The sequence below is a fragment of the Nicotiana tomentosiformis genome, chromosome 11 (genome assembly GCF_000390325.3).
Source record: "Nicotiana tomentosiformis chromosome 11, ASM39032v3, whole genome shotgun sequence".
NCBI lineage: Eukaryota > Viridiplantae > Streptophyta > Magnoliopsida > Solanales > Solanaceae > Nicotiana > Nicotiana tomentosiformis.
The window spans coordinates 7,401,328-7,426,577 of NC_090822.1; the positions used below are offsets into that span (position 1 = coordinate 7,401,328).

The 25,250-nt window shown below is 39.9% G+C and overlaps 1 protein-coding gene across 1 annotated transcript; it reads right to left on the bottom strand.

Annotated features, from left to right (window-relative positions):
- Nucleotides 1-1,498: 1,498 nt before the first annotated feature.
- On the bottom strand, nt 1,499-6,734 carry LOC138901014 (uncharacterized). The gene is made up of 3 exons (XM_070188738.1): nt 6,240-6,734; nt 1,592-1,642; nt 1,499-1,519 (listed from the first exon to the last, which is right to left on the bottom strand). The coding sequence occupies exons 1-3, from the start codon at nt 6,732-6,734 to the stop codon at nt 1,499-1,501; spliced, it is 567 nt and encodes a 188-aa protein (XP_070044839.1).
- Nucleotides 6,735-25,250: the final 18,516 nt, after the last annotated feature.

The window sequence follows — 25,250 nt, forward strand, 5'->3', positions numbered from 1 at the left end:
TTCCTATCATAAGTTGTTGTCTTATATGGACCCCATACATCAATGTGCACAAGCTGAAAGATACTATTAGTCTTACTGATACTAATAGAAAACTTTAGTCTAATTTATTTTGCTAATGGACAGATATGACAATCTCTTTGTACATCTAACTTGACTTTATTCTGCAAATCTGGTAGGTGTTGCATAGCTGTTGTTGAAGCATGTCCTAGCCTGTTGTGCCGTAGTGTAGTGTTTATTTCTTCCCTTTGAACAGATGCTACTGCTATATCCTTCTCCCTTCTGAGTATGTACAATCCATTGTCCTCTCTACCAATCCCTAGAACCTTGCCATTGTAAAGGCCCTGAAAGATGACAAAGTAAGGATAAAAGCAAGCTGAACAACATAGTTCTTTTTTCAGTTTTGATACTGAAAGCAAGTTGAACTTAAAATCAGGGACATATAGAACATTTGTAATTCTCTGTGTATCCATTACTATTGCATCCCCTGTGTGTGTAATTTCTGATCTAGATCCTGTTGGAGTTTGTACTCCATCATTACTTTGTCTGTTTATGCTCTGGATACTTTCCAAAACATTTTTGCAAAGAGTAATATGATGTGAAGCTCCTGAGTCTACTACCCAATCATAACATTGGGCATTAGATAGTAGTGACACAATACCTGCCAAGTTTGTGGATGCTCCCTGAATTGAAGAGTTTGCACATGTTGAGGTCTTTGACAACAAGTTCACCAACTGATTATACTGCTCCTCAGTAAAGTAACTCCCCTGCTGAATTTGAATCTGATTCTTCCCAATGACACTTTCTTCAGTATTTGCAGTGTTGGCAAATGGTTTGGTCACATTGTACTGTCCTTTATTTTTGCTCTTGAAGTCAGGTGGATACCCGATGATTTTGTAGTAATTTTCCTTTAGGTGTCCCTTATAACCATAATGCTCACAGATCATTCCTGGCCTTTTGTTCTTAAACACTTGGCCTTTTCCTGCTGCTAACATTGTTAAAAGATCCTTATTGGAATCCACTACACCTAATCTTTTTTGGCTTTCCTCCTGAACTACAACTGCATATGCTTGATTAACACTAAAAACTGGTCGTTTTAGCAAAACATCACTCCTAACATGACTATAACTCTCATTCAGTCCCATTAGAAATTGTAGCAGCCTTTGTCTTACTAGGTGTTCTACATAAGGTCGAGATTCCTCACAGTCTGTCACGGCCCAATTTTTCCTCCGTCTGGGTATCGTGATGGCACCTAGTCTTAGGGACTAGGTAAGCCTTACAATAATTAAAACAACATTATTTAAATAGAATCTCTTAAAACTCCCAAAACCGGTAGTACAAGTCATAAGCTCTACAAAGTGTTTGCTAGAAAACTTCTAAATACAACTGTCTAGAAATAAGAATAAACAGTGCAAAACGAAAAGTTGAAGGTGACTCTGAAGCGTGCGAATGCAGTAGCAGGTTTACCTTGAGTCTCCATAGTAACAGTCCACACAGATAGTTAATGAACAAGTACCTGGATCTGCACAAAATAAATGTGCAAAAGAGTAGCATGAGCACACCACAACGGTGCCCAGTAAGTATCAAGACTAACCTCGGTGAAGTAGTGACGACGACTAGCCAAGACACCCACTGGTCTAATAAACTGAACAAGTATAAGTATAGGGATGACAGAACATGACATCTATCTAAGGACCCCGAGATATGGAGAACGACATAGCAACTGCAATAAGGAAGGAAAAACAGCAAGTAACAGCGGAACACCAGAATAAGACACAGAAGAATGAACGAAAACACAACCCAAATCGAGAAGTCACAATACGGTAAAGGCAAGTAGCAAGTCAGCAGCAGCAATAGTTTTCACATCAGGTCTCAGCCAACAACCCCAATAAATTAGTCAAAATCCTTCAAGTGTAAACTTTCACCCGTAAATTTTTTTTAAAATTGAGGTCTTTAGAATATAATCCTTTCCAATAAGAAATTATTTTTTAAATATACTTCCTTCAAACATAGTTTTTTCAAGATAAAACCTTTCAAATATAAACTTTTCAAATAATTAGCCTTCAAACATAGTTCTTTCAAGATAAATACTTTTCAAGTATAACCCTTTCAAATAAATATCTTCAAATATAGTTCCTTCGAGATAAATACTTTTCAAATATAAACTTTTTTAAATAATTAGCCTTCAAACATAGTTCTTTCAAGATAAATACTTTTCAAGTATAACCCTTTCAAATTATCTTCAAATATAGTTCCTTCGAGATAAATGCTTTTTAAATATTAACTTTTCAAATAATTAGCCTTCAAATATAGTACTTTCAAGATAAATACTTTTCAAGTATAACCCTTTCAAATAAATATCTTCAAATATAGTTCCTTCGAGATAAATAATTTTCAAATATAAACTTTTCAAATCATATCCTTCGAGTATAAGTCACCATATGACACCTGAGCATGGAAGATTTGCAGCCCCGAACACAGATATAACAACAGGGGGAATCTATCGGAATACCGTCCCGGAATACGTCTGTAGTCCCAAAGTAAATATGCAAGACAGGGGGATCTTCCGAAATACGTCCTTAGTCCCAATTTAAATATGCAATGCTGGGTGATCTCCCGGAATACGTCCGTAGTCCCAATTTAAATATGCAGTGCAGGGGGGTCTCCCAGAATACGTCCGTAGTCCCAAAGTAAATATGCAAGATAGGGGAATCTCCCAGAATACGTCCGTAGTCCTAATTTAAATATGCAAGACAGGGGTATCTCCCGGAATACTTCCATAGTCCCAATTTAAATATGCAGTGCTGGGAGATCTCCCGGAATACGTCCGTAGTCTAGGGCTGCTTATCGGGCGGATTGGGCGGTTATTTACTCTTAACGGTTTGGCTTATCGGTTATCGGCTTTTAAATGTATTAATCCGCTAGCCACCTGATAAGATATCGGGCGGATTGGTATCAGTTTAGCTCTTATCTGGCGGTTTATCGGCCTAATTCAATCTATATTGCGTGCATTAATTGTTTGCTGACCGATGTGACTCAAAATAAAATTCATATGCTCAGCAGACTACATTCCAGTCTATAGAATACAATAGATGAGTCCATTATATCCCAAAGCAGACTACATTACAGATGAGTTCAGAATACATGTCTTTCCTCCGCCCACAACTGCAAAGGAAAAGTCAATGATTAATTTTGAAATGATAAAATTCCAGCCTATATTCAAAGTGAGTCTAGAATACATATTTCAAAATGATTAATTCATAAGTGAGCAGACTACACAAAAATGTTTGGCCTGCAACTAACGCCAAACAATGCTTGAATTTATGCAGCTTCAAAGTTCAAACAACAGCTTAATCCATAAGCAAGTAGATCCCTATAAAAAATATGCATACACCAAATTTCCGCATTAGGCAACGAAGTAAAGACTATGATAAATACTACTGTCTTGATTCTTGTTTGATGTTTAGACGACTTTTCTCATACATATTCTTTCCGAATAGATCATTAAATGCTCAATATTGTTTTCGCAACGTATTTCCTAGTAGATTAGTAATAGAGATAGAGTACTGGAACTCCTTCAAATAGTGACCCAATACGTTATATATGGAAGTGGAAGAAGGATATTTAATATATATATATATATATATATATATATTCTTAACGGGTTAACGGATTATCCGTTAAGAAAATTGAATAATCTGCCCCGAAACCGATAAGCCGTTAATAAAAATATTTTAATCCGTTCCCCGCCGTTAAACCGTTAACCCGATACCAATAAGCCATTAATCTTCGATTTCGGTTTAGTTTTCGATTTCGGTTCGGTTTTGAACACCCCTACCGTAGTCCCAATTTAAATATGCAAGACACGGTGATCTCCCGAAATACGTCCGTAGTCCCAATTTAAATATGCAAGACAGGGGTATCTCCTAGAATACGTCCGTAGTCCCAATTTAAATATGCAGTGCTGGGGGATCTCCCGGAATACGTCCGTAGTCCCAATTTAAATATGCAGCGCAAACAACAGAGATAACAACTATAACATGACAGAAACCTCGTAAATTACCACAACGAGTACAAAAGCAACAATGACAGAAATGCAAAGTACGGCAAGCAAATCAACTCAAGAATTTAAATCACAAGAACGGTATAACTCATTCACAAGAAATAACCATAGTAAAGAATGTTAGGCACAAGGAGAACAACTTAACAAGGGAAAACAAAATAAAAATATAACAACGATTCCACAATATTCAAGTCAATAATAAGAAACCAATACGAGTCAAATAGTTCCAAATAATGGCAAGTCAACTAAGATATAGGTTATCTAAACTCCTTTTGAGGTTGAGCAATTACGAGAAAAATTCAACAATTCAAATAAGGATAAGCAGCGGAAGATAATCATAACTCCAATTAAGACTAAACAATTATAGGGTGAGAAAGTAATGATTTCAATTAAAGATAAGCAGTTATGAAAAAAAATATAGCATGACGATAGAAGAGGTAAAATCTTTGGTTAAGTCGAATAAGGGTCAAATAGACAGTTAGAGTGAATCCTAAAGCAATTATCTCTAGTCAAAGCATGTAGAGATGAAACTAGCAAATAGGAATTCAAAAAGATCAAAAACAACATCATACACAGTGAATATAAGGACATAAGAACCCTAAAAGGCCAACTTTCCATAAATAGGTCCGAGCACGCACTCTTCACCTCGCGTACACAGACTACAATCAACATAGATAACTCAAATCCTAAGGGGTAGTTCCCCCCATCCCCCACAAGGTTAGGCAAGATACTTACTTCGAGTCAAGCTCAATAAATCCGTAAGAATGCCCTTTCCACGAATATCCGGCTCTGGATGGCCCAAATCTAGCCAAAAGAAATTACATATCATAATTACAACAATAATAGACCCATCTAATTAACGAAATTAACATTTTAACTAAAATTCCGAAATTAACTCAACATCGCCTGTGGGGCCCACTTCTCGGTACCGGGTAAAAATTATAAAATATGAACACCCATTCACTCACGAGTCCAACCATATAAGAATTACTCAAATCCGACCACAAATCCCCTTTCAAAACTCGAAATCTTCATCGAAGAAGTTCTTCCAATTTTTCCTAATTTCAACCCCAAAAATCTGAAACTAAATGGAGAAAACAACTATAGATTAATGGAATAAAACTAAAAACGAGTTAGGAATGATTAACCCAAAGTTTCCTTTGAAAATCCCTCGAAAAATCGCCAAATTTCGAGCTCTCAAGTCCAAAAACGAAGAATGAAACCAAACCCTCGGATTTCTCTTTTCTGCCCAGGCGTGACCGCATCTGCGCATAATTAGCCGCATCTGCGCGACTGCAGTGCGCACGTCCAAGCCGTACCTGCGCTTCCTCTCACTTCTGTGTGCCAACATCCGCATCTGTGGGCATCGCATATGCGGAATTTTCCTCGCACCTGCGACCCCTGGCGCTCCTCCACCTTTTCGCTTCTGAGGTTGCCTCTCCGCATGTGCGCTCTCGCACCTGCGGCCTCTTCACCGTAGGTGCGGAAATACCAGAAGCCTGAAGCCTTAGTAGCAACACAAATCAAACTTTTAATCTGTTAAGCACCCGAAACTCACCCGAGGCCCCCGGGACCGCAACCAAACATACCAACCAATCCTAAAACACCATACGAACTTAGTCGAGCCCTCAAATCACATCAACTAACGATGAAACTACGCATTGCACCATGAATCGAACTTATAAATTTTAAATCTTTCAACTTCTAAAACCTGTGCCAAAACCTATCAAATCAACCCGGAATGACGTCAAATTTTCCAGGCAAGTCCCAAATAACATAACGGTGTTGTTCCAACTCTCGGAATCGCATTCCGAACCCGATAGCAAAAAGTCCACTTCCGGTCCAAATCTCCAAAAATTTGACTTTCGCCATTTCTAGCCTAAATCTGCTACAGACCTCAAATTTTCAGTCCGGACATGCTCCTAAGTTCAAAATCACCCAACGAAGCTAATGGAACGACGGAACTCTATTCCGGAGTCATCTTCACATAGTTCCGACTACGGTCAAAATCCTAAAACTTAAGCTCCCGTTTTAGGGACTAAGTGTCCCAAGTCACTCCGAAACAACCAGTTGCTGAATTCAACCACGCACGCAAGTCAATACACATAATATTAACTTCTCAGGGCCTTATCCCGCCGAACGAGACTTAAATTCCCAAAATGACCGGCCGGGTCGTTACACAATCACATGAAGGTAAATGTGCTAGTATATCTAGCTCATCCCACAGATCCTTCAATTTTGAGAAATAACTTGTGACAGAATCCATACCTTGTCTTAGGGTGGCAATCTCTATCCACAACTGATAAATTCTAGTCAAATTGCCTTTATCAAATCTCTCATTGAATTCATCCCAAACCTTCCTTGCACTAGAAGCGTACATGATGCTTGGTACTAATTCTGCCGAAACAGTACTGCTCAGCCATGACACCACAACCGCGTTACATCTTTCCCACTGTGTGGCCAAATAACATCTATAAGAGCTTTTGACACAAGAGCCATCCACAAACCCTAATTTATTTTTCACCAGCAGCGCAACTCGCATAGATCTACTCCAAAGGGCATAGTTTTCTGGCCCTCTGAGTTTGAGCGAGATTAGAGACGTTCCTGGTGCATCAGAATCCTTTAGGAACAGTGGATGAATATTAGGTAAATTCGCAATCTCGTCATCCGACATTGCTGAACTTAGGTCAAGCTTCGAAGAATGAAATTGATGAAACAGAATCGCAAAACTACTTCAATCCATTAATCGATGCTCTGATACCATGTTAGAACTTGAATTGTGAGCTTACAATCTATGAATTAACAACATGCAATGAATGAAGAAGTGAGATCAAAGGAATTTTCTAGAAAGAGAAAGAGAGAGAAGTCTGCTATTCTTCTTACATTGTTACAGAGAAGAATGAAAGAGGGAAAATGAATTAGTACTAATTAATTCCTGGAAGTTTACTATTTATCAAAACTAACCGACTACTAACAAACTCCAACTTTCTCTAATTACACATTGACCCCTATAGTTTTGATAGATAACTTGCAAGGTGAAAAAGAAGAAGAGAAGTTGACTAATCAGGCCATTTGTTGTTGTTTTAACTGGTTGAGATAGTAACAGATAGTTGAGGCTTGTTGTTGCCATACTTTTTGAAAATAATGTTCCAAATAGATTAATGGAGCAACTTTCAGATATTCCAAAATAGATTAGTGAAATATTTTCCTGATGGCACGATGTTGGTCTGATAGTCCAATATATACCTGTTTTTATGCGTTTCTTAGTTTATATCTTTTCTATTCTGTTAAAGTGAAGGTGTGTTAATAGTTCAGATCTGTCATTGGCTTTGCTTTGATCCATGTTTGCCTTTTGCGCTAATTAATTTGAAGGTGAGAACCGTTGGTGAAACACTTCACGTCGCTGGAAAGTACATGAATAATTATTTATAATTATACTTTATCATTTAATAATAATATTTTAATAAACTTAGTTACAGATTTACTCCATAGAAAGTGTAAAGTGCAGGATTTTCATAATACAGGAGAAGTACGTTTTTTAAAACTATCTAAAAATTGAGTGATATTATAGTGTAATTAACCTTAAAGTTAACATGAATAATACTAATATTAGCGGTAGAAATTTCGTCTCTAAATCTTTTGCTATATGTTAGCGAAAAAACTAGCAACAAATTCCATTTTTCATCGGAATCCCGTCACTATTTTACTATATATTTCTTATTTTTATTTTCTATTTAAATTCTATTTTAAGATTGAAGATATATTTGCATTTTTATTTTCCCACTTTTCCCTTACTTCCCTTTCTCCCGTTGAATTCTCTTTCAATTCTTATACAAAGTTTCAGTTATATGCGCGACAGTTTGGCTCGTCATTTATTGAATTAGTATGCTTCAATTCTATGCTCTGCTGGCAGTAGACAAACATGAGATTTAACGCAAATGAAATCTGACTCCCTTTTATACAGTCTAAAGTTCGATCAGGAGAAAAATAATTTTCTCTATATTAAACTAATCTCTTGAATTGGTTCAAATTGGTTCTTTAATTATACAAGGTTCAAATAAAAAATTTAAAAAGTTAAAAAAATTATTTTAGAATACTGCAAAAGAAAAAATAAAGAAAAATAATAAAAGAACATAAATGGGGCGGGGCGGGACAGGGCTTAGCGGGGCGGGGCAAAAATCCGAAAAATGCCAAATGGGGCAGAGCAGGGCGGGTCAAAATGTTAGCAGGTAAGGCTTGCCTTGCCCCACCCCACCCCACTGCCATCCCTAACCACTATCATTGCCTTCTTTCTTTCGTCAGTCAACAAAGCCAGACTATTTGCAAGCACAATAGAGATTACGCGGTGCCTTCCTGAGATTTCTTGGAAGGGCGACGTAAGGCTAAGTATCTAATGTCTGTGCGATTATCATCTACCAACTGTGGTCCCCTCCGTACGCTAGACGAGACTGTCAGTATCGTACGGGAAAACCAATGTCAAGAGCAATTGAGAGAACATAAAAGAGAATGAGAATGAAAGAAAGTTTGATTGCATTAATGAAAGCTATTACAGAAAGGCAACACGGTGTCGAGGGGGAGAGAGACCAGTACATAAAATTATTTGCTTGCTTGAAAGTTTGATTGCTTGATCCCCCTAATAATTCTTAAAAAAATAAACCAAAGTTACATGACTTGACATAACTAAGTTAGAGAGACATAATGGAAATACAGAAAATAAAACTACTATATATTTACAATAAAAAGGATTTAGATTCCTACAAGGTAGCAGCAAGTCCGTTGGCGGCAACCTTGTCTTTAGCAGAATCTGCACGAGCGACGTTGTTGGCATCTGCATGCGGCTGGGCATTGGCTAGGGCTATCGGTGGAGCGACATAGTCACAGATGCGCTTGTCACTTGGTGTAGCCAAGACCACAGGGTCGTCCATGGCATTAGGTGTTGGGAGGTTTACCAGGACGGCATGGGGTGCGTCCAAGGGGTCATGGGTTTGGCTGGAAAGCCGCCCATGACATTCTCCCCCACCTGAGTTGGCGACGTCCTCAATGCCTTACTTGCAAGATAATCATCAATCAGGCTCTTGTAGGCTTTGAGGTTTCTTCTACTCTCCCAAGTATTCTCCTTTGTATCACAACCCTGCCATTTCACCAAGAACTCTTAGTGAGTTTTCCTTGAAGCATGAACCACTCGATCATCGAGAATAGCTTCTGCACGCTTTTTTCCAGTAGAATTAGGGCCTCTAATACTGGGTATTATAAGTTGGCTCTGCGAAGGATCCTCCATGTCCTCCCGAAAGGGTTTCAGAAGGAGGAAGTGGAAGATTGGATGAATCTTCCACCATGCTAGGGTATTCACCAGGTACGTAACTTTCCCAATGGTCTTCTCAATGGACAAGGGTCCAATGTACTTTTGCAATAGACGAGGATCATGGACCCCTGCAAGCAAGTATCGCTTTGGTATTTTTACCATCACTTTGTTTCCTACTTGGTATTCAACAAAGTGACGATTTTGATTAGTATGCTTTTTCATCCACTTTTGGGCTTTGACAAGATAGCTCCACACTATCTCCAAATTTTTCTTCCATTCCTTCGAGAAGCTAGCAACTAGAGGAGATTTTGACATGTTTGGTACATTCACAATGTGTGGGAGGAGTGATCGTTGTCCGTTAATAATTTTAAAAGCGCTTTTGTTTGTACTAGAGCTCTTTTGTGAATTGAAACATAGTTAAGCAGCATCACGAAGCTTCACCCAATTCTTCTGCGATCCGGTAAAAAAATGGCAGAGATATTCCTCCAGTATGCCATTGAACCGCTCGGTCTGGACATCAGATTGTGGATGGAAACTTAAACTGTGGTCCAAAAGTTACTAGTCAAGCGAGAGTCGCGATCACTAGCGATGTCACTATCCAGGTCCCAATATTTGACAACATGAGAGAAGAAAAGTTGAGCTGTATATTCTGCTGATATATATTTTGGGGCTGCTATAAATATAGCATATTTAGAAAATCGATCTACCACAACCAAGATAGTTATAAGATCTCCGACCTTGGGCAATCCAGTGATAAAATCGAGTGACACGCTTTCCCAAGGTCTTTTGGAATAGGCAATGGCTCCAAAGGTCCCGCTTGTGTCGAGTGGTCCGACTTGTCTTCCTGGCACACTAGGCAAGTCTTCACATACCGAGCAACATCATCAGCCATTTGAGACCAATAATAAGCACAGAACAACAACTCCAGGGTGCATTCTTTACCTGGGTGGCCGGCCCACAAAGTATCATGGCATTCCATAAGGAGAGTCCTTCGCAAATATCTTCCTTTGGGAACATAAAGTCGGGTCCCTTTCACTTTTAGGAACCCATCTTCCATATAGAACTGGCGAGTCTTGACGTGTCCTACCAAATCGACTAAATACTGTGCAACATGATCCTTGATGAGTAGATCTTGTATCTTGTCTTTAATAGTGGTAGCCACTTTGCTCCCACTTAGGGTGACGAGTAGGAACGCCCATGCTAGATCAGCCCTCTGACTAAGTGCATTAGCAACTTGGTTGGTCCTCCCACTTCGATATTCCAGATTGAACTAAAATTCTGCTAGGAGTTCCTGCCACCTGGACTGTCGATCATTCAGCTTTGGCTAGAGGCGTCACAAGGTTCGAAATATTATTTATTTTTTGTTTGTTGTTTTTGTCTGGTTTATGTGTTAAAATTCTGCTAGGAGTTCCTGCCACCTGGACTGTCGATCATTCAGCTTTGGCTGGGTCATGAAATGACAAACATCCGTGTTTTCCATCGTGACCATGAACGGGGTTCCAGCAAATAGTGCCTCCAAAGGCGTAAGCTATGTACGACATCCAATAATTATTTTTCTTGGGCGGCGTAGCACCGTTCTGTATCCTTTAACTTCTGGCTCTCGTACGTCACTGGATGCCCCTCTTGTAGCAAGACTCTGCCTAGAGCATAGTCAGAGGCATCTGTTTGTACTTTGAACGACTTGGCCAAATCAAGAAAGGCCAAGACGGGGCTACTAGACATAGTTGCTTTCAATGCATTGAAGTCCTCCGCTCGCCTGGGACCCCAATCCTAAGGCTTGACTTTATGTAGGAGTTCTGTCAATGACACTACAATGAGAGAGTAATGTTTCACAAACCACCGATAAAAGTTACATAGGCCAAGAAACGCCCTCAAGGCATGGATATTCATAGGCAACAACCAATCTGTGAGAACCTGAATCTTCTGTTGGTCCATCTTGATCCGCCCTTCCTCGATGACATATCCGAGGAAGTCAATCTATTTTTGGGCGAAGGAGCACTCGGATAGCTTCACATATAATTCATGATCCCGCAATCGGGCTAGGACCTTCCGCATGTGCTTCTGGTGTTCTTCTAGTGTTTCTTTATATACCACAATGTCGTCCAAGTAGACCACTACTAATTCATCAATGTACTCTCGAAAGACTTGGTTCATTAGGGTGTGAAATATGGCTAGAGAATTAGTCAAGCTTAATGGCATGGCCAAGAAGTCGTACGATCCATATCTTGTCACACAAGCCATCTTGTGTTCATCTCCTTTAGTAATCCAAACTTAACAATAACTTGTCTTTAGGTCTATTTTGGTGAATATTGTAGCACCACCCAATCTATCGAACAAGTCTACCATTAGCAAGATAGGGTACTTGTTTTTTATGGTGATTTTGTTTAAGGCCCGATAATCCACACAGAGTCCTAAGGTGCCATCTAGTTTCTTTTAGAATAGCATATGGGACCCATAAGGGGATTTATAGGCACAATGATCCCCGTGTCCATCATTTCCATTAACTGTCTCCGAAGCTTGGTGAGTTCGGGTTATGACAATCTATAAGGTGCCCAGGCGGATGGCTTCGCACCCGACACCAACTCAATCTCACGGTCTATAGTGCACCTAGGCGGGAGTCACTTTGGCATGACATTTTCAAACTCCTTTAGCAGCTCCTTCATGAGTGTAGGAATGGGACCCGAAGAGTGTTCAATATCTTCAATACAGAGGGTAGCCAGGAATGTAGGTTCATGTCTTTTGACTCCCTTTTTCAACTGCAAGGTCGAGATGTTCTCTACGACCATCTTTATGGTTATGCATGGGATAATCCGAGGCCTGGCCCCGGTTGCTCCCATCATTAGTATTATGTCTACATAAGGTACAGGAATGGTGTTGGTTTGCCTCACGAATTCTAATCCAACTATCTGCTCGAAGTCATCTATGATCACCATACGCAAGTTGAATTTTCTATCATAAGGGCCAAGCTTCACTGGCACTCCTTTGGCTATTCCACCCACTAGATGAGGTGGTGAGCTGATATCCTTCACACAACCTCTGCCCTTTTCCACGACTAGACCAAGGTGCTATACCTGAGGTGAGCTAAGTAGTTGTGAGTAGCGCCTGTATCTATCATCTCCAGAATGGGCTTACCATTAACTTTCATCTCGACAAACATCAGGGTCTTCTCTTGGTTAGGAGGAGGCCCCTCATCCGCCTTTGTTTTACATTTCTTAGTGGTTGGGCATAGGTCCTTCTTCTTACTGATGCGGGCACTAATTCCCACTAGAGCATCAGAAATAGAACAAATAAGTGTGTTGAAGGCACCTATTAGTTCTATCTGGTCAACATCATCAGTGTCATTATTCGTCACATCATCAAAAGTTTGATGGGCATTCATTTGTACCTATGAGCATTCATTATACAAATGTCGCCCACCGCAATGACGCCATCCTGAAGGGGGATTCCTCCCCTGATCGTTGTTGTGAGACGCATCAATACTGCTTCCTGAGGATGGAGTCATAGATTTTATTGCACTCCCATCTCCTCCACTTTTTCTAGGGCCACCATTGCTAAGCTGGCACCCTTTGTATCCTCCTCGGACAAGTGGTCGAGGCCTATCATTCTAAGCTTCCACTTGGTAGTCCCCAAGGCATTTTGCTACTTGGATCGCCTTGGGTAAAGTGTCTACCCTTTGTCTTTGCGGCTCCATACAGGCATAAGGTTTCAAACTTGTTAGGAATGTGAAGAGTTTGTCTTTTTCCCCCATATCCCGTATGTTCAGCATGAGTGCGGAGAATTCTCGCACGTAATCCCGTACTTATTTGGTTTGGAGGAGCTCCAGGAGCTTTCTCTGTACATTGTACTCAATGTTTTTAGGGAAGATGCGTATGGCTACCTTCAAGTCTCCCCATGTCTCAAGAGTATCTTCACCGGCCCTGACACCAGAGTTTAGCATCACCCTAAAGATATATGGCAGCAATTGCTACCTTTTTTGCTTTTTCTAGCTCCCCGCGACATCGAAGTACTGTTCGATGTTAAAGATGAAGTTCTCCACTTCCTTGGTATTCCGGGCCCCATTGTGGGGTTTTGGTTCAGGTATCTTCAGCATTTGTGGCACAGGGGAGAGGTTCAAAGCACCCCCGATCTGGTTTCCACGTCCTTGAAGTAGGCCTTGTAATGCAGTATTGACAACATTGAGATAGCCCATCAAGTTATCTATGGTTTGCCGCATGGTAGTCACCCTGTCTGCCTCTTTTGCCCTACAGGCTAAATCCTCGGTCCACACCTGTTAGAGGCCCTCGAATTTACTGAAAATTTTGGTTGCCTCTATGGCTTCCATTTGCTGGTCTCCTTCAGAGTCGCGACTCATGTTTGCAATATCACATTTAGCTTGCCGCATCCTGCGGTCCAAGGCATCTAACCTTTGCACTAGGATGGTTCTTAAATCAGGCATCGTATTCACAATAGGTTGTAATACGTTAAGCGTCTCTTCAAGGGCTGCAATGCAGTCCCCATGATTTACCATGGTGAGAAATGGTAGTAAGGGAAATGTGTTCCCTCACCCGATGTCAAGCCTAGGCTCTGATACTAGCTGTTACGCGCCGCCTTCTTGAGATTTCTTGGAAGGGCAACGTAAGGCTAAGCAGCCAATGTCAGTGAGATTACTATCTGCTAACTGGGGTCCCCTCCGTACGCAAGACAAGACTGTTAGCGCCATACGTGAAACCAATGTCAAGAGTAATTGAGAGAACGAAAAGAGAATAAGAACGAAAAAAAGCTTGATTGCATTAATAAAAGCTATTATAGGAAGGCTATACAGTGTCAAGGGGGAGAGATACTAGTACAGAGAATTGTTTACTTGCTTGAAAGTTTGATTGCTTGATCCTCCCTAATAATGCTTAAAAAAATAAACCAAAGTTACAGGACTTGACATAACTAAGCTAGAGAGACACAATGAAAATACAAGAAGTAAAACTACTCTATTTACAATAAAATGGACTTAGATTCCTACAAGGTAGCAGCAAGTCCATTGGCGGCAACCTTGTCTTTAGCAGAGTCTGCGTGCACGGCGTTGTTGGCATCTGCCTGCAGCTAGGCATTGGTGAGGGTTATCGGTAGGGTGACATAGGTACATGCGTACTTGTCACTTTGCGCTAGGCGTTGGGAGGCTTGCCAAGATGTCATGGGCGCGTCCAAGGATTCATGGGGAATGGCTGGAAAGCTGGCCATGAAAGTAAAGGTGTCTAATATTACTTGTCTTGCTTTGGAACCACCTTATTTGATCTTTCTCTCTCATTCACATGCAGTTCTTGTTGAACAAATTTTGACATCGTGTCTCCCTACTAAAGGGAACTTACCAATTCCTTCCCAGTTTCTGGTACTGATTCAACTAAGTCCAGTCCGATCCACTGAATTGCTAGGGTTTTGCAGGTGGTCATCTTCAATTTATAAATTTAACTTACTGCCTTTCTCCCAATTTATATTTATTGTAAGAGTTCTCAATATAATAGAAGTTTTAACCAACCCAAATTTTATATGATTGAGTTTTAACATTATGTACGGGTTAAACTAGGGGCAAAGTTTTCCCCAATTCCAAGATGAGAGAAAAAAGGGAAAGCACATATCGACGTGATTATAATCGAGGCCAGAATCCCCTCACATTGAGACCCAGGAAGAAGTTTCAGGACTCGACTAAGTTCGTATGATGTTTTAGGACTTGTTGGTGTATTTGGTTGATGTCCTGGGGGCCTCGGGCATGTTTCGGGGTGAGCTTTGAATGAGTTTGGGAATTTAGGCACTCTGATGATATTGTGGGAACAATAGGAGTGGGGCACATTTTGTATTGCTGAGGCAAAGCCTCATGTGCGGACCTTAGAGGAAAATTGCGGACCGCAGAAATCCTCTTGCGGCCGCAGAAAGGAGATTCTGCAGGTTCGATGGTCTGATTTCGAAAGCTTATATCTTTTAATCTATAAAGAATTTAGAGATGATACAAAAATGAAAGTTGTAGACCTTTGAGTCTAGGTTTCATTAAGGTAAACCATTTATCATTTGGATATTTATAAAGAAAGTTATGGTCAATTTACTAAAGCCTAGTAGTGCAGAAGCTCTGAATTATGACTTTAGAATTTGGGTTGTGGCCGCAGAGACCTTAAATGTGCGAACGACACAAAATTGTTGCGGTCAGCACAATAGGAGATCATATTTTGTACTGTATGAATGAGGGTTAGATTATTATTTCATATTTGGACTTTGGGAGCTCGATTTGTGGCGATGTTTCGTGGGATTTTCAAGAAATTCATCGAGGTAAGTGATTCCAACTCGGATTTGGTTAATATACATGAATATATCACTATTTTCATCATTTAATTAGTATTTTGAGATAAAAATTTGGGAAAAATTGTAGAAATTTCATAAAACGAATTTTTGGGATTTGAATGTCGATTCATAGTCGGATTTGAGTGAAACTAGTATAGTTGAACTCGTAATTGAATGGGTTATCAAATTTTGTGAGTTTCGTCGAATTCCGAGACGTGGGTCCCATGGACGATTTTTGAGTGTAATTTTGGATTTTGTTAGAAGATTAGTATTTTCATATGGAATTAATTCCTATAATTTATATTGACTGAATCAGATTAATTATGAGTAGATTCGAGGGGTTTGGAGGCTGATTCGCTAGGTAAATACATAGCAAAATAAAGAATTTCAAGGTCCGAGGTAAGTAAAAGTTCTAAATTTGGTTCTGAGGGTATGAAACCTCGAATTTTATGTTATATGATTGGTTTTGAGGTGACACACATGCTAGGTGACAGGCGTGTGGGCATGCACCATAGGAATTGTGACTTAGTATATCCCATGGATCTGTATAGTTGAATAATCTATTGTTATCCATACATTTTTTCATGTATTAGAGAAATCGAACTATAAATCATATTTAAATTATGTGTTGACACTGTAGGCACCCACAGAGGTCGCGTACATGTTTAATTATCTGATAAATTGTTGTTTTATACTTAGTCACAGTTTTACTTGCATATTACATCTCAGTCTCTATTGTTCCTTGTTGATACATTGAATCATTTCTGTTTTGGCTGATTTTCATGATTACTGAGAGCCCGAGAGACTAAGAGAGATTGATGACTGAGTGAGGCCGAGGGCCTGATTGTGCGATATTGATACTATGGCACAGGAGTTGTCCGTGCAGCATGTGAGTTGTCCGTGCAGATCCAGATATTATACTATGTCATGTGAGTTATCCGTGCAGCATGTGAGTTGTCCATGCGGATCCAGATATTTGTACTATATCATGTGAGTTTTCCGTGCAACACGTGAGTTGTCTTTGTGGATTATAGCGTTTGGGCTGAAGGAGCCCCTCCGGAGTCTGTACATACCCTCACTGAGCGCAGGTACCTACCGAGTGCGAGTGCGAGTGCCGAGTGTTAAGTGATTGTGAGCCTGGAGTGAATGGGAAGACTGAGTGACTATTGCTCTGAGAGGATACATTGATTCATTATTGTTGCACTTCAACTGTCATATATCACTCTTTTGTAAATTTTGGAGAGATATTATCTTCTGTTTCAGTTGAACTTGACATGAGTTTACTGTTTTGTCCTTAATTGTTGAACTTGAAAGCATGCCTACCTTCTTATGTTGGAAATTACTATAACTGTGAAGCTCGTCACTACTTTTAGTTCTTTATTTAGTATTGTTACTTACTGATTTGATTTTACTCATACTACCCCCTGCACTTCGTGTGTAGATCCTGGCTTTTCCGGACACAGCGGGTGTTGATTTCTTCTCGCAGTTGATCTTTTGAAGATTCCAAGGTAGCTGCCCGACGCTTTGCAGACCTTGTATCTCCTTCCCTATCTTCTTGCTTATTGTATTTAGATTCAAACTATTATAGGCCGTGTTTTTCAAACTTGTGATGTATAGATGCTCATGTACTCTATGACACCCCGATAGTTTGGAATTCCGCATTGAGTTTTGGGTTTTTATCCTTGTTTATGAGAATTTTGTTATTTAAACCGCTTTAATTCATTTTCTGTTAAAAGTGTTGGGATTATTCCGTAATGTCAGCTTGCCTAGTACCACGATAGGCGCTATCACGACATGTTAGGATTTTGGGTCGTGACAAGTTAGTATCAGAGCCTAGGTTACATAGGTCTCACGAGTCATGAGCAAGTCCAGTAGTGTCTTGCGGACCGGTACGGAGACGTCTGTACTTATCTTCGAGAGGCTACAGGGTTGTTAGGTGTACTTCCCTTCTTGATTTCCTCATTGTGCGGATTGATTTCATTGAGGCTTGTGCCTTTATTTCATTACAGCTCAATCTTATGCGACGTGAAGCGCTTGTTATCAATTAGGCATCGAGGAGTTGTAGTGGTACTACAGACATGGCGCAGAATGATTTCCCTGCGTGTTAGGGCAAGCTATTATCGTCGCCTTGCAGAAGAATGTTCTTTTGGTCCAGCTCGGTATCTATATTTTCTATGGTTTCGAGACGGTGCACGGATTGCTACGATGTCTATGCGTTGTTATCACACAATATTAATGTAATGGTAAGGTGCTTGGTTATGTGTCGAGGCAGTGAATGACTCGAAAGAAAGATTTCTTAGTGCATGATTTAGAGGTTCAGCATATAATTTCAGCAAAGGAAAGGCAATCGGACTATGGATGTTCAGGATTTTGTTGATGAAGTAACGAGACTTGATATTTTCGAGCGTTGTAGAATTTTCCTTATGATGTAGTGTCGTCGTCCTTGTTTGAACGCATTACGGTTCGCCGGTGTTATGGCCTCCTTGGATTTTGCCTTCGGGCAGGGTATTGTGAAAGGGTGCCTGAGGGGCGGTGGTCAGAGATAGCGGTGTGCAGCAGTTCAGAATCGAATTGGTATTTCTAATGTTGATGGCTTGAGAAATATGATCTTCGAAGGGGCTTAGAGTTGGTAACGATTTGTTTGTTCAGGTGCTACAGAGATGGATTTTCAATTTGCATGCAACATTTCGGCAGCGAAGTATGATGAAGGACATGACAGGAAGTATTTTGCGGTAGTTGAAGTACCAGCAGGTCAAGTATGAAAAGAAGATGTTGAGTAGTTGCTTAAAGGAGATAGTTTAATCGAAGTAAGAGTGGCATATTAGCATATGGACGTTGTAGTAGGATAGCCACGTACCTTGAGAAAATAGTTTGGGGGTCGTGATGGAAGGTGATTTGGTCTGCGGATGTATATTTGGAATGATGGTCACTGTACGAAGAAAGATTTAGTATGACAGAAAGGAGTTTGCTTGAAATGAAGAGGGGTGTGAAGATTGATTTTTTGTTCCAGATGCAATATGACTTGAGTTCGGAAGGCATTGTTGAGCTTTCAGTTCATGTCAATGTGGAAGGAACAGACTTATACAGTTGGTGTGCGAGCATTGGCTCAGGAGAGTTTACTGATTTCGTGGTAGTTGTAACCAGTGTCGAGCTGTTGGAAGATGTCGGCATGGATTTCCACAGGTGGGTTATCTCCTGTGAGTAAGTTAGCAGTTGTGTGATGTTGATGAAGCTTCTGCAAAGAATACTACTTGCTACTCGATAAGAGGTGGAATATTTGATTATGACTGATGATTCAGAATGTTCATGAAAAGCTTAACAAAAGACTTCGAGAAATTTGGCGGGTTAACGGTGCGAGATCATGGTAATTGAGAAGGAGGAATCGTTGTGGGCTCTACATTATGTGGTGGTAGCTTAAAGCTAAGTGGGGGAGCCCAACGTCTATGATTGGATCGCGTGGGTGTCTGCTTGTGCGTTTTCTGGCTATCGGTGCATTGGTGGGTTATTATCGGTAATCCGGGAAAGGAACTTGATAGATGTGTTCTCCATTTGGCCTTATTGATTCATGTTCAGGTTTTTGGGAAGACTCGATGTTTATGCTTCTTGTGGATGTGATGTACAAGGAAAAGAATTCAGTCGGTTGCTTCTTTGAGTGAGTATTCATTTGCTAGCAGAGCGTTGGAGTTTGGTAAAGTTTGGGATCAGGTCAGAGTGGGCGACCCTCAACAAGCGGTCCTAGTGGGATCAATAATTAAAGTGTAGTGCCTAAGAATTTCGGGTACGTTGTGTAGTTAAAGATTGAGTTTTCGCAGTGGGTTGCAAACGGAACTTGGAATGTTCTATGTTATCGTTGGGTATGCAATGCAGTATTGGAGTAAAGAGAGAAATAGCTTTGAATTCGCGGGAGGTCTTGCAAAATGGGTGTACCAGTCAGAGATGTTATTGTGTTTGAAAAGGGTATGACATGGTTCAAGGGCATTGAAACGATGTGGTCTCGCGATTCGGATCACTTGGGATGAGTGCGAATTGCGTTCGTAAGTTTTGAGTGGAGGTATTGTTAATTCTAAGGCAAGTCCAGAGTAAATTGAAAGAAGTTAGGTCGGTTAGTAGTGGCTGAACCGGCCTGGTTGCGACAATGATCAGTCCATTCAGTGTGTGAAGTTATGCATGTGGTTTATGGACGTACGTGCAGGCTTGATATCCCGATAACCTGATTGATTTGATAGGTATTTGATTCAAATGGCCTTGTTGTGTAAATAGACTCCAGAAGAGTCATGGCGGTTCAGATCACGGCTTGAGGTTGTATTTTTTATGGTTTGGGAATTCAGTTACGTGTTGCATTGGCTCTTCTGAAATGAGTTAAGTGAAAGGTTTCTAGCCAATGAAGTATTATTCTACTGGTAATTCATGGATTATGATAAATTCTTATATTCCCGCTTAGCGGCGTGATAGGTGCAGTGAGCGACATAGAAATTGGAAGTTGAGGATCAATGTTGCGGTTCAGTGTTGATAAGAATGTTACGAGCTCACATGAGAAGGGGTAAATTCAGGTGTTTAGAGTAAGATGGCATTATCCTAGTGTCGCCTGAGAATGGGGTTCTATGGAATAGGCATTGTGTATTGAGTTGCAGATTGTGAATTGCTTTATATATTTGAATGGTTGGTGGTAAGGATGTGCAGACTTTGCTACCTGGTGCGAAGGGTCGCGTGAGAGTATCCCATGTGGAGATCAGTATAAGTGTGGCATGTTAATCACTTGATTGTTAAAGATTGAAACCAACTATGAAGATTATGGTACTATAGTTAATGTGAGAGTTTATGCCTGAAGGACGCTCTAATCCTTTGGTGGTGGACTATGGGTTGTGAGACGGCTTGATTATCCGCACACGTGTTGAGGTCCTGTGTAGCTTGTGGTGTTATGTGAGCAGGTTGGCTCTCGAGATGCAGGTAATTTATTGCATGTTAGTTGTGCTTGGGTTTCGTAGCATATGGCGCTATCCGTCTCCCCACGATTTATATTATACACTTGGTGTGCTTATGGTCGATATTTGGGCAATTCGTAAGTATAAGAGTTACGACTTGAGGAGTGTGTTTTCCTATTTATTGCTATGTATGGATCGGGTGGCGCGCCGCCACGGGTATGTTATTTAGATCGGGTTGCACGCTGCAACAGTGAGATGTTGAGTACGACCCCTATACTTATTTTGTGCATTTGTTTCTCATTCTCTGAGAAAGGTCCATAGCATCTCTTCGGCCGTTTTATTCGTTACGCGGGCTGGGTAGTCCTTCTCCAGAGATCGTTCTTCCTTATGTATCACATTTGAGTTATAGCCTGTCGGCGCATTGATAGCGTCATATGAGATCTGAGTCAGTGTTTGGGGAGTCTTATAGCCTGAGCAGCTTGTACTGGGTGAAGCGAGATTATTGGACCTGAAATTAGTGCAATTGGATTTATATAAGGTATATTTATTAGCAAATATCATTATTCAGTTCAGAATTAGGTAATGGTTCTTGTCCGGAGGAGAGACTCCATTATTTGTTGATTCGACAGGTGGTTATGAGTTTCTACATGACTCTTTCGTCGTGCTAGGATTGGGAGAGTTGGAACAAGATTTATATACGTCATGCGATATATTGCGGGCATCAGATTTGTGAAATCACAGCTATTGTGGTTGGAGGATGTTATTATGGGTATGTGAATTATGCGGGGCATGGTGTGAATTCAGGAAAGGGTGTACGGTCATGTTTTGGTATGGTGTGTGGTGATTGGTACGGTGTTCGTACGTTAGAATCAGGTCTTGTAGAGTAATTAAGAGGTTGGAATTTGGTTCTCAGGCTTATCTACTAAATAAAAGGGAGGATCTTTAGTTTGACTCTAGCTAAGGTGTTCAACTGGATTGAGGTGGCACAGGTAGGTGTGCGAGGTGTTGCACACTGATTTTGGACATCTCCGGAGCAGTTCTTAGCACGTTCGAGGACGAACATATGTTTAAGTGGGGGAGAATGTAACGACCCGACCGGTCGTTTTGAGCTCTAGCGTGCCATTCGGCGGTTTTGAGGCCTTGAATAGCTTTACTTCAGGTATTATGACTTGTACTGTGGTCAGAATGGAATTTCGGGAAGTTCGGAGTTGATTTGGAAAGAAAATTCTAATTTCGGAAGCTATAAGTTGGAAGAATTTTCTTGAGGTTTGAATTTTGAGTAAACGACCTCGGAATCAGGATTTGAAGGTTTCAACAGATATGTATGGTGATTTTGGACTTAGAAGTGTGTCAAAACAAATATTTGGATGTATGTAGTTAAATTAGGATTGAAATGGCAAAAATAGGAAATGGAAGTTTGAAAGTTTGACCAGGGAGTTGAATTTTTGATATCGGGGTCGGAATTCGATTTTGAAAATTGGAATAGGTCCGTTATCTCATTTATGACTTGCGTGCAAAATTTCAGGTCAATCGGACTTGATTTCATAGGTTTCAGTATCGAATATAGAAGTTGAAAATTCTTAGTTTCATTAAGCTTGAATTGGGGTATGATTCGTGGTTTTAACATCGTTTGATGTGATTTGAGGCCTCGGCTAAGTTTGTATGATGTTTTAGGACTTGTTGGTGTATTTGTTTAAGGTCCAGGGGGTCTCGGGTATGTTTCAGGGTGAGGTTTGAATGAGTTTGGGTATTTCGGCACTCTGTTGATGTTCTCGGAACAGTAGGAGTGCGGGGGGCACATTTTGGAGTACTGAGGCAAAGCCTAATGTGCGGACCTTAGAGGAAAATTACGGACTGCAGAGGTGAATTGCGGACCGCAGAAATCCTCTTGCGGCCGCAGAAAGGAGAATCTGCAGGTTCGATAGTCTCACTTTGAAAGCTTATATATTTTATTTATAAGGAATCTGGAGATTATCCAAAAATGAAAGTTGTCAACCTTTGAGTCTAGTTTTTATAAAGGTAAACCATTCATCGTTTGGATATTTGTACAGAAAGGTATGATCAATTTACTAAAGCCTAGTAGTGCAGATGCTCTGAACTGCGACCGCACAATTTGGGTTGCGGCCGCCAAGACCTTAAATGTGCGGACCGCACAAAAATATTGCAGTCAACAGAATGGAGATCAGATTTTGTACTGTATGAATGAAGGTTAAAGTATTATTTCATAATTGGACTTTGGGAGCTCGGTTTGCGGCAATTCTTCGTGGGATTTTCAAGAAATTCATTGGAGTAAGTGATTCTAACTCAAATTTGGTTAATATACATGAATATATCATTGTTTTCATCATTTAATTAGTATTTTGAAATAAAACTTTTTGGGGAATTGTAGAAATTTCATTAAAAAAAAAATTGGGATTTGAATGTCGATTCAGAGTCGGATTTGAGTGAAACTAATATGGTTGAACTCGTAATTGAATGTGTTGTCGGATTTCATGAGTTTTCTCGGATTCCGAGACGTGGGCCCCACGGATAATATTTGAGTGTAATTTTGAATTTTGTTGGAAAATTAATATTTTTATATTGATTTAATTACTATAATTTGTATTGAGTGAATCTAATTAATTGTGACTAGATTCGAGGGGTTCGAGGGCCGATTCGCGAGGCAAAGGCATAGCAAAATAAAGAATTACTATGTCTGAGGTAAGTAATAGTTCTAAATTTGGTTCATAGGGTATGAAACCCTGAATTATATGTTATGTGATTGGTTTTGAGGTGACGCACATGCTAGGTAACTGGCGCATGATCGTGCACTGTAGGAATTGTGACTTAGTCAATCCCATGGATCTGTGTAGTTGAATAATTTATTGTTATCAGTACATTTTTCCATGTGTTAGAGAAATCGATCTATAAATCATGTTTAAATAATATGTTGACACTACAGGCACCCACAGAAGTCGCGTGCATGTTAAATTGATGTTTTGTACTCAGTCACAATTTTACTTGCATATTACATCTCAATCTTTATTGTTCCTTGTTGATACATTGAATCATTTCTGTTTGGGCTGATTTGATTTTCATGATTACTGAGAGCCCGAGAGACTAGAGAGATTGATGACTGAGTGAGGCCGAGGACTGATTGTGAGGTATTGATATTATGACACGTGAGTTGTCCGTGCAACACATGAGTTATCCTTACGGATCCAGATATTTATACTATGGCACATGAGTTATTCGTGCAGCAGGTGAGTTATCCATACGGATCTAGATATTTGTACTATAGAACGTGAGTTGTCCGTGCGGATTATAGTGCTTGGGCTGAAAGAGCCTCTCCGGAGTCTGTACACACCCTCAGTGAGCGCAAGTACCTACCGAGTGCGAGTGCGAGTGCCGAATGTTAAGTGATTGAGAGGAAAGAGTGATTATGAGCCTGGAGTGAATGGGAAGACTGAGTGACTATTGCTATGAGAGGATACATTGATTCATTATTGTTGCACTTCAACTGTCATATATCACTCTTTTGTAAATTTTGGAGAGATATTATCTTCTGTTTCAGTTGAACTTGACATAAATTTACTGTTTTGGCCTTAATTGTTGAACTTGAAAGCATGCCTACCTTCTTATGTTGAAAATTACTGTAACTGTGAAGCTCGTCACTACTTTCAGTTCTTTATTTAGTATTGTTACTTACTAAGTTGATTTTACTCATACTACCCCCTACACTTCGTATGCAGATTCAGGTTTTCCCGGACACAGCGGGGTGTTGATTTCTTCGCGCAGTTGATCTTTTGAAGATTCCAAGGTAGCTGCCCGGCGCTTCGCAGACCTTGTATCTCCTTCCCTATCTTCTTGCTTATTGTATTTAGATTCATACTATTATAGGCCGTGTTTTTCAATCTTGTGATGTATAGATGCTCATTTACTCTGTGACACACCGATGGTTTGGAATTCCGCATTGAGTTTGGGGTTTTTATCCTTGTTTATGAGAATTTTGTTATTTAAACTGCTTTAATTCATTTTCTGTTAAAAGTGTTGGGATTATTCTGTAATGTCAGCTTGCCTAGTACCACGATAGGTGCCATCACGACATGTTAGGATTTTGGGTTGTGATAAGTGGGATTTGGGTCGTGACTAATATTAGATTGGAGTTTTAGAAAACCCTTTATCGGATTTAAACCGATGACTTACGCCTTACCATGGTGTTACTCTACCACTAAGTTAAAAAAAGGCCTTTTTTTATTTAATTTCAGAATTATTCGACTTTGATGCAAAAGATTTATAGATGGAGCTAACCATTTCGATAATATATCCAAATTCCCTCCCTCTTGGTTAAAAGGAATTCCTAAAGGGTGTTAAAATAATTTTAAATTTTTGATTGGAGTTTTGTCCTAAAAAATCAAATTGGACATGTTATAGTGATGACATTTGGCACTGAATTCATCGAAATAGTATCAAATCTTTGTCTACTATTTAAATTTTTAATTGTCTAAATTTATCAATAATATTTTTGAGTAATATTTATTTAAATTATTTTTCAATTAATTCAAATTATAAATATCCTAGCATTATATTTATTTCCTCTTTTTGTACTTTGTTTTTCTACTGCTATATTTGATTAGTTTTCCCACTTAATATTTTACTTATAATTAAAATACCCTTATTTTTTTAA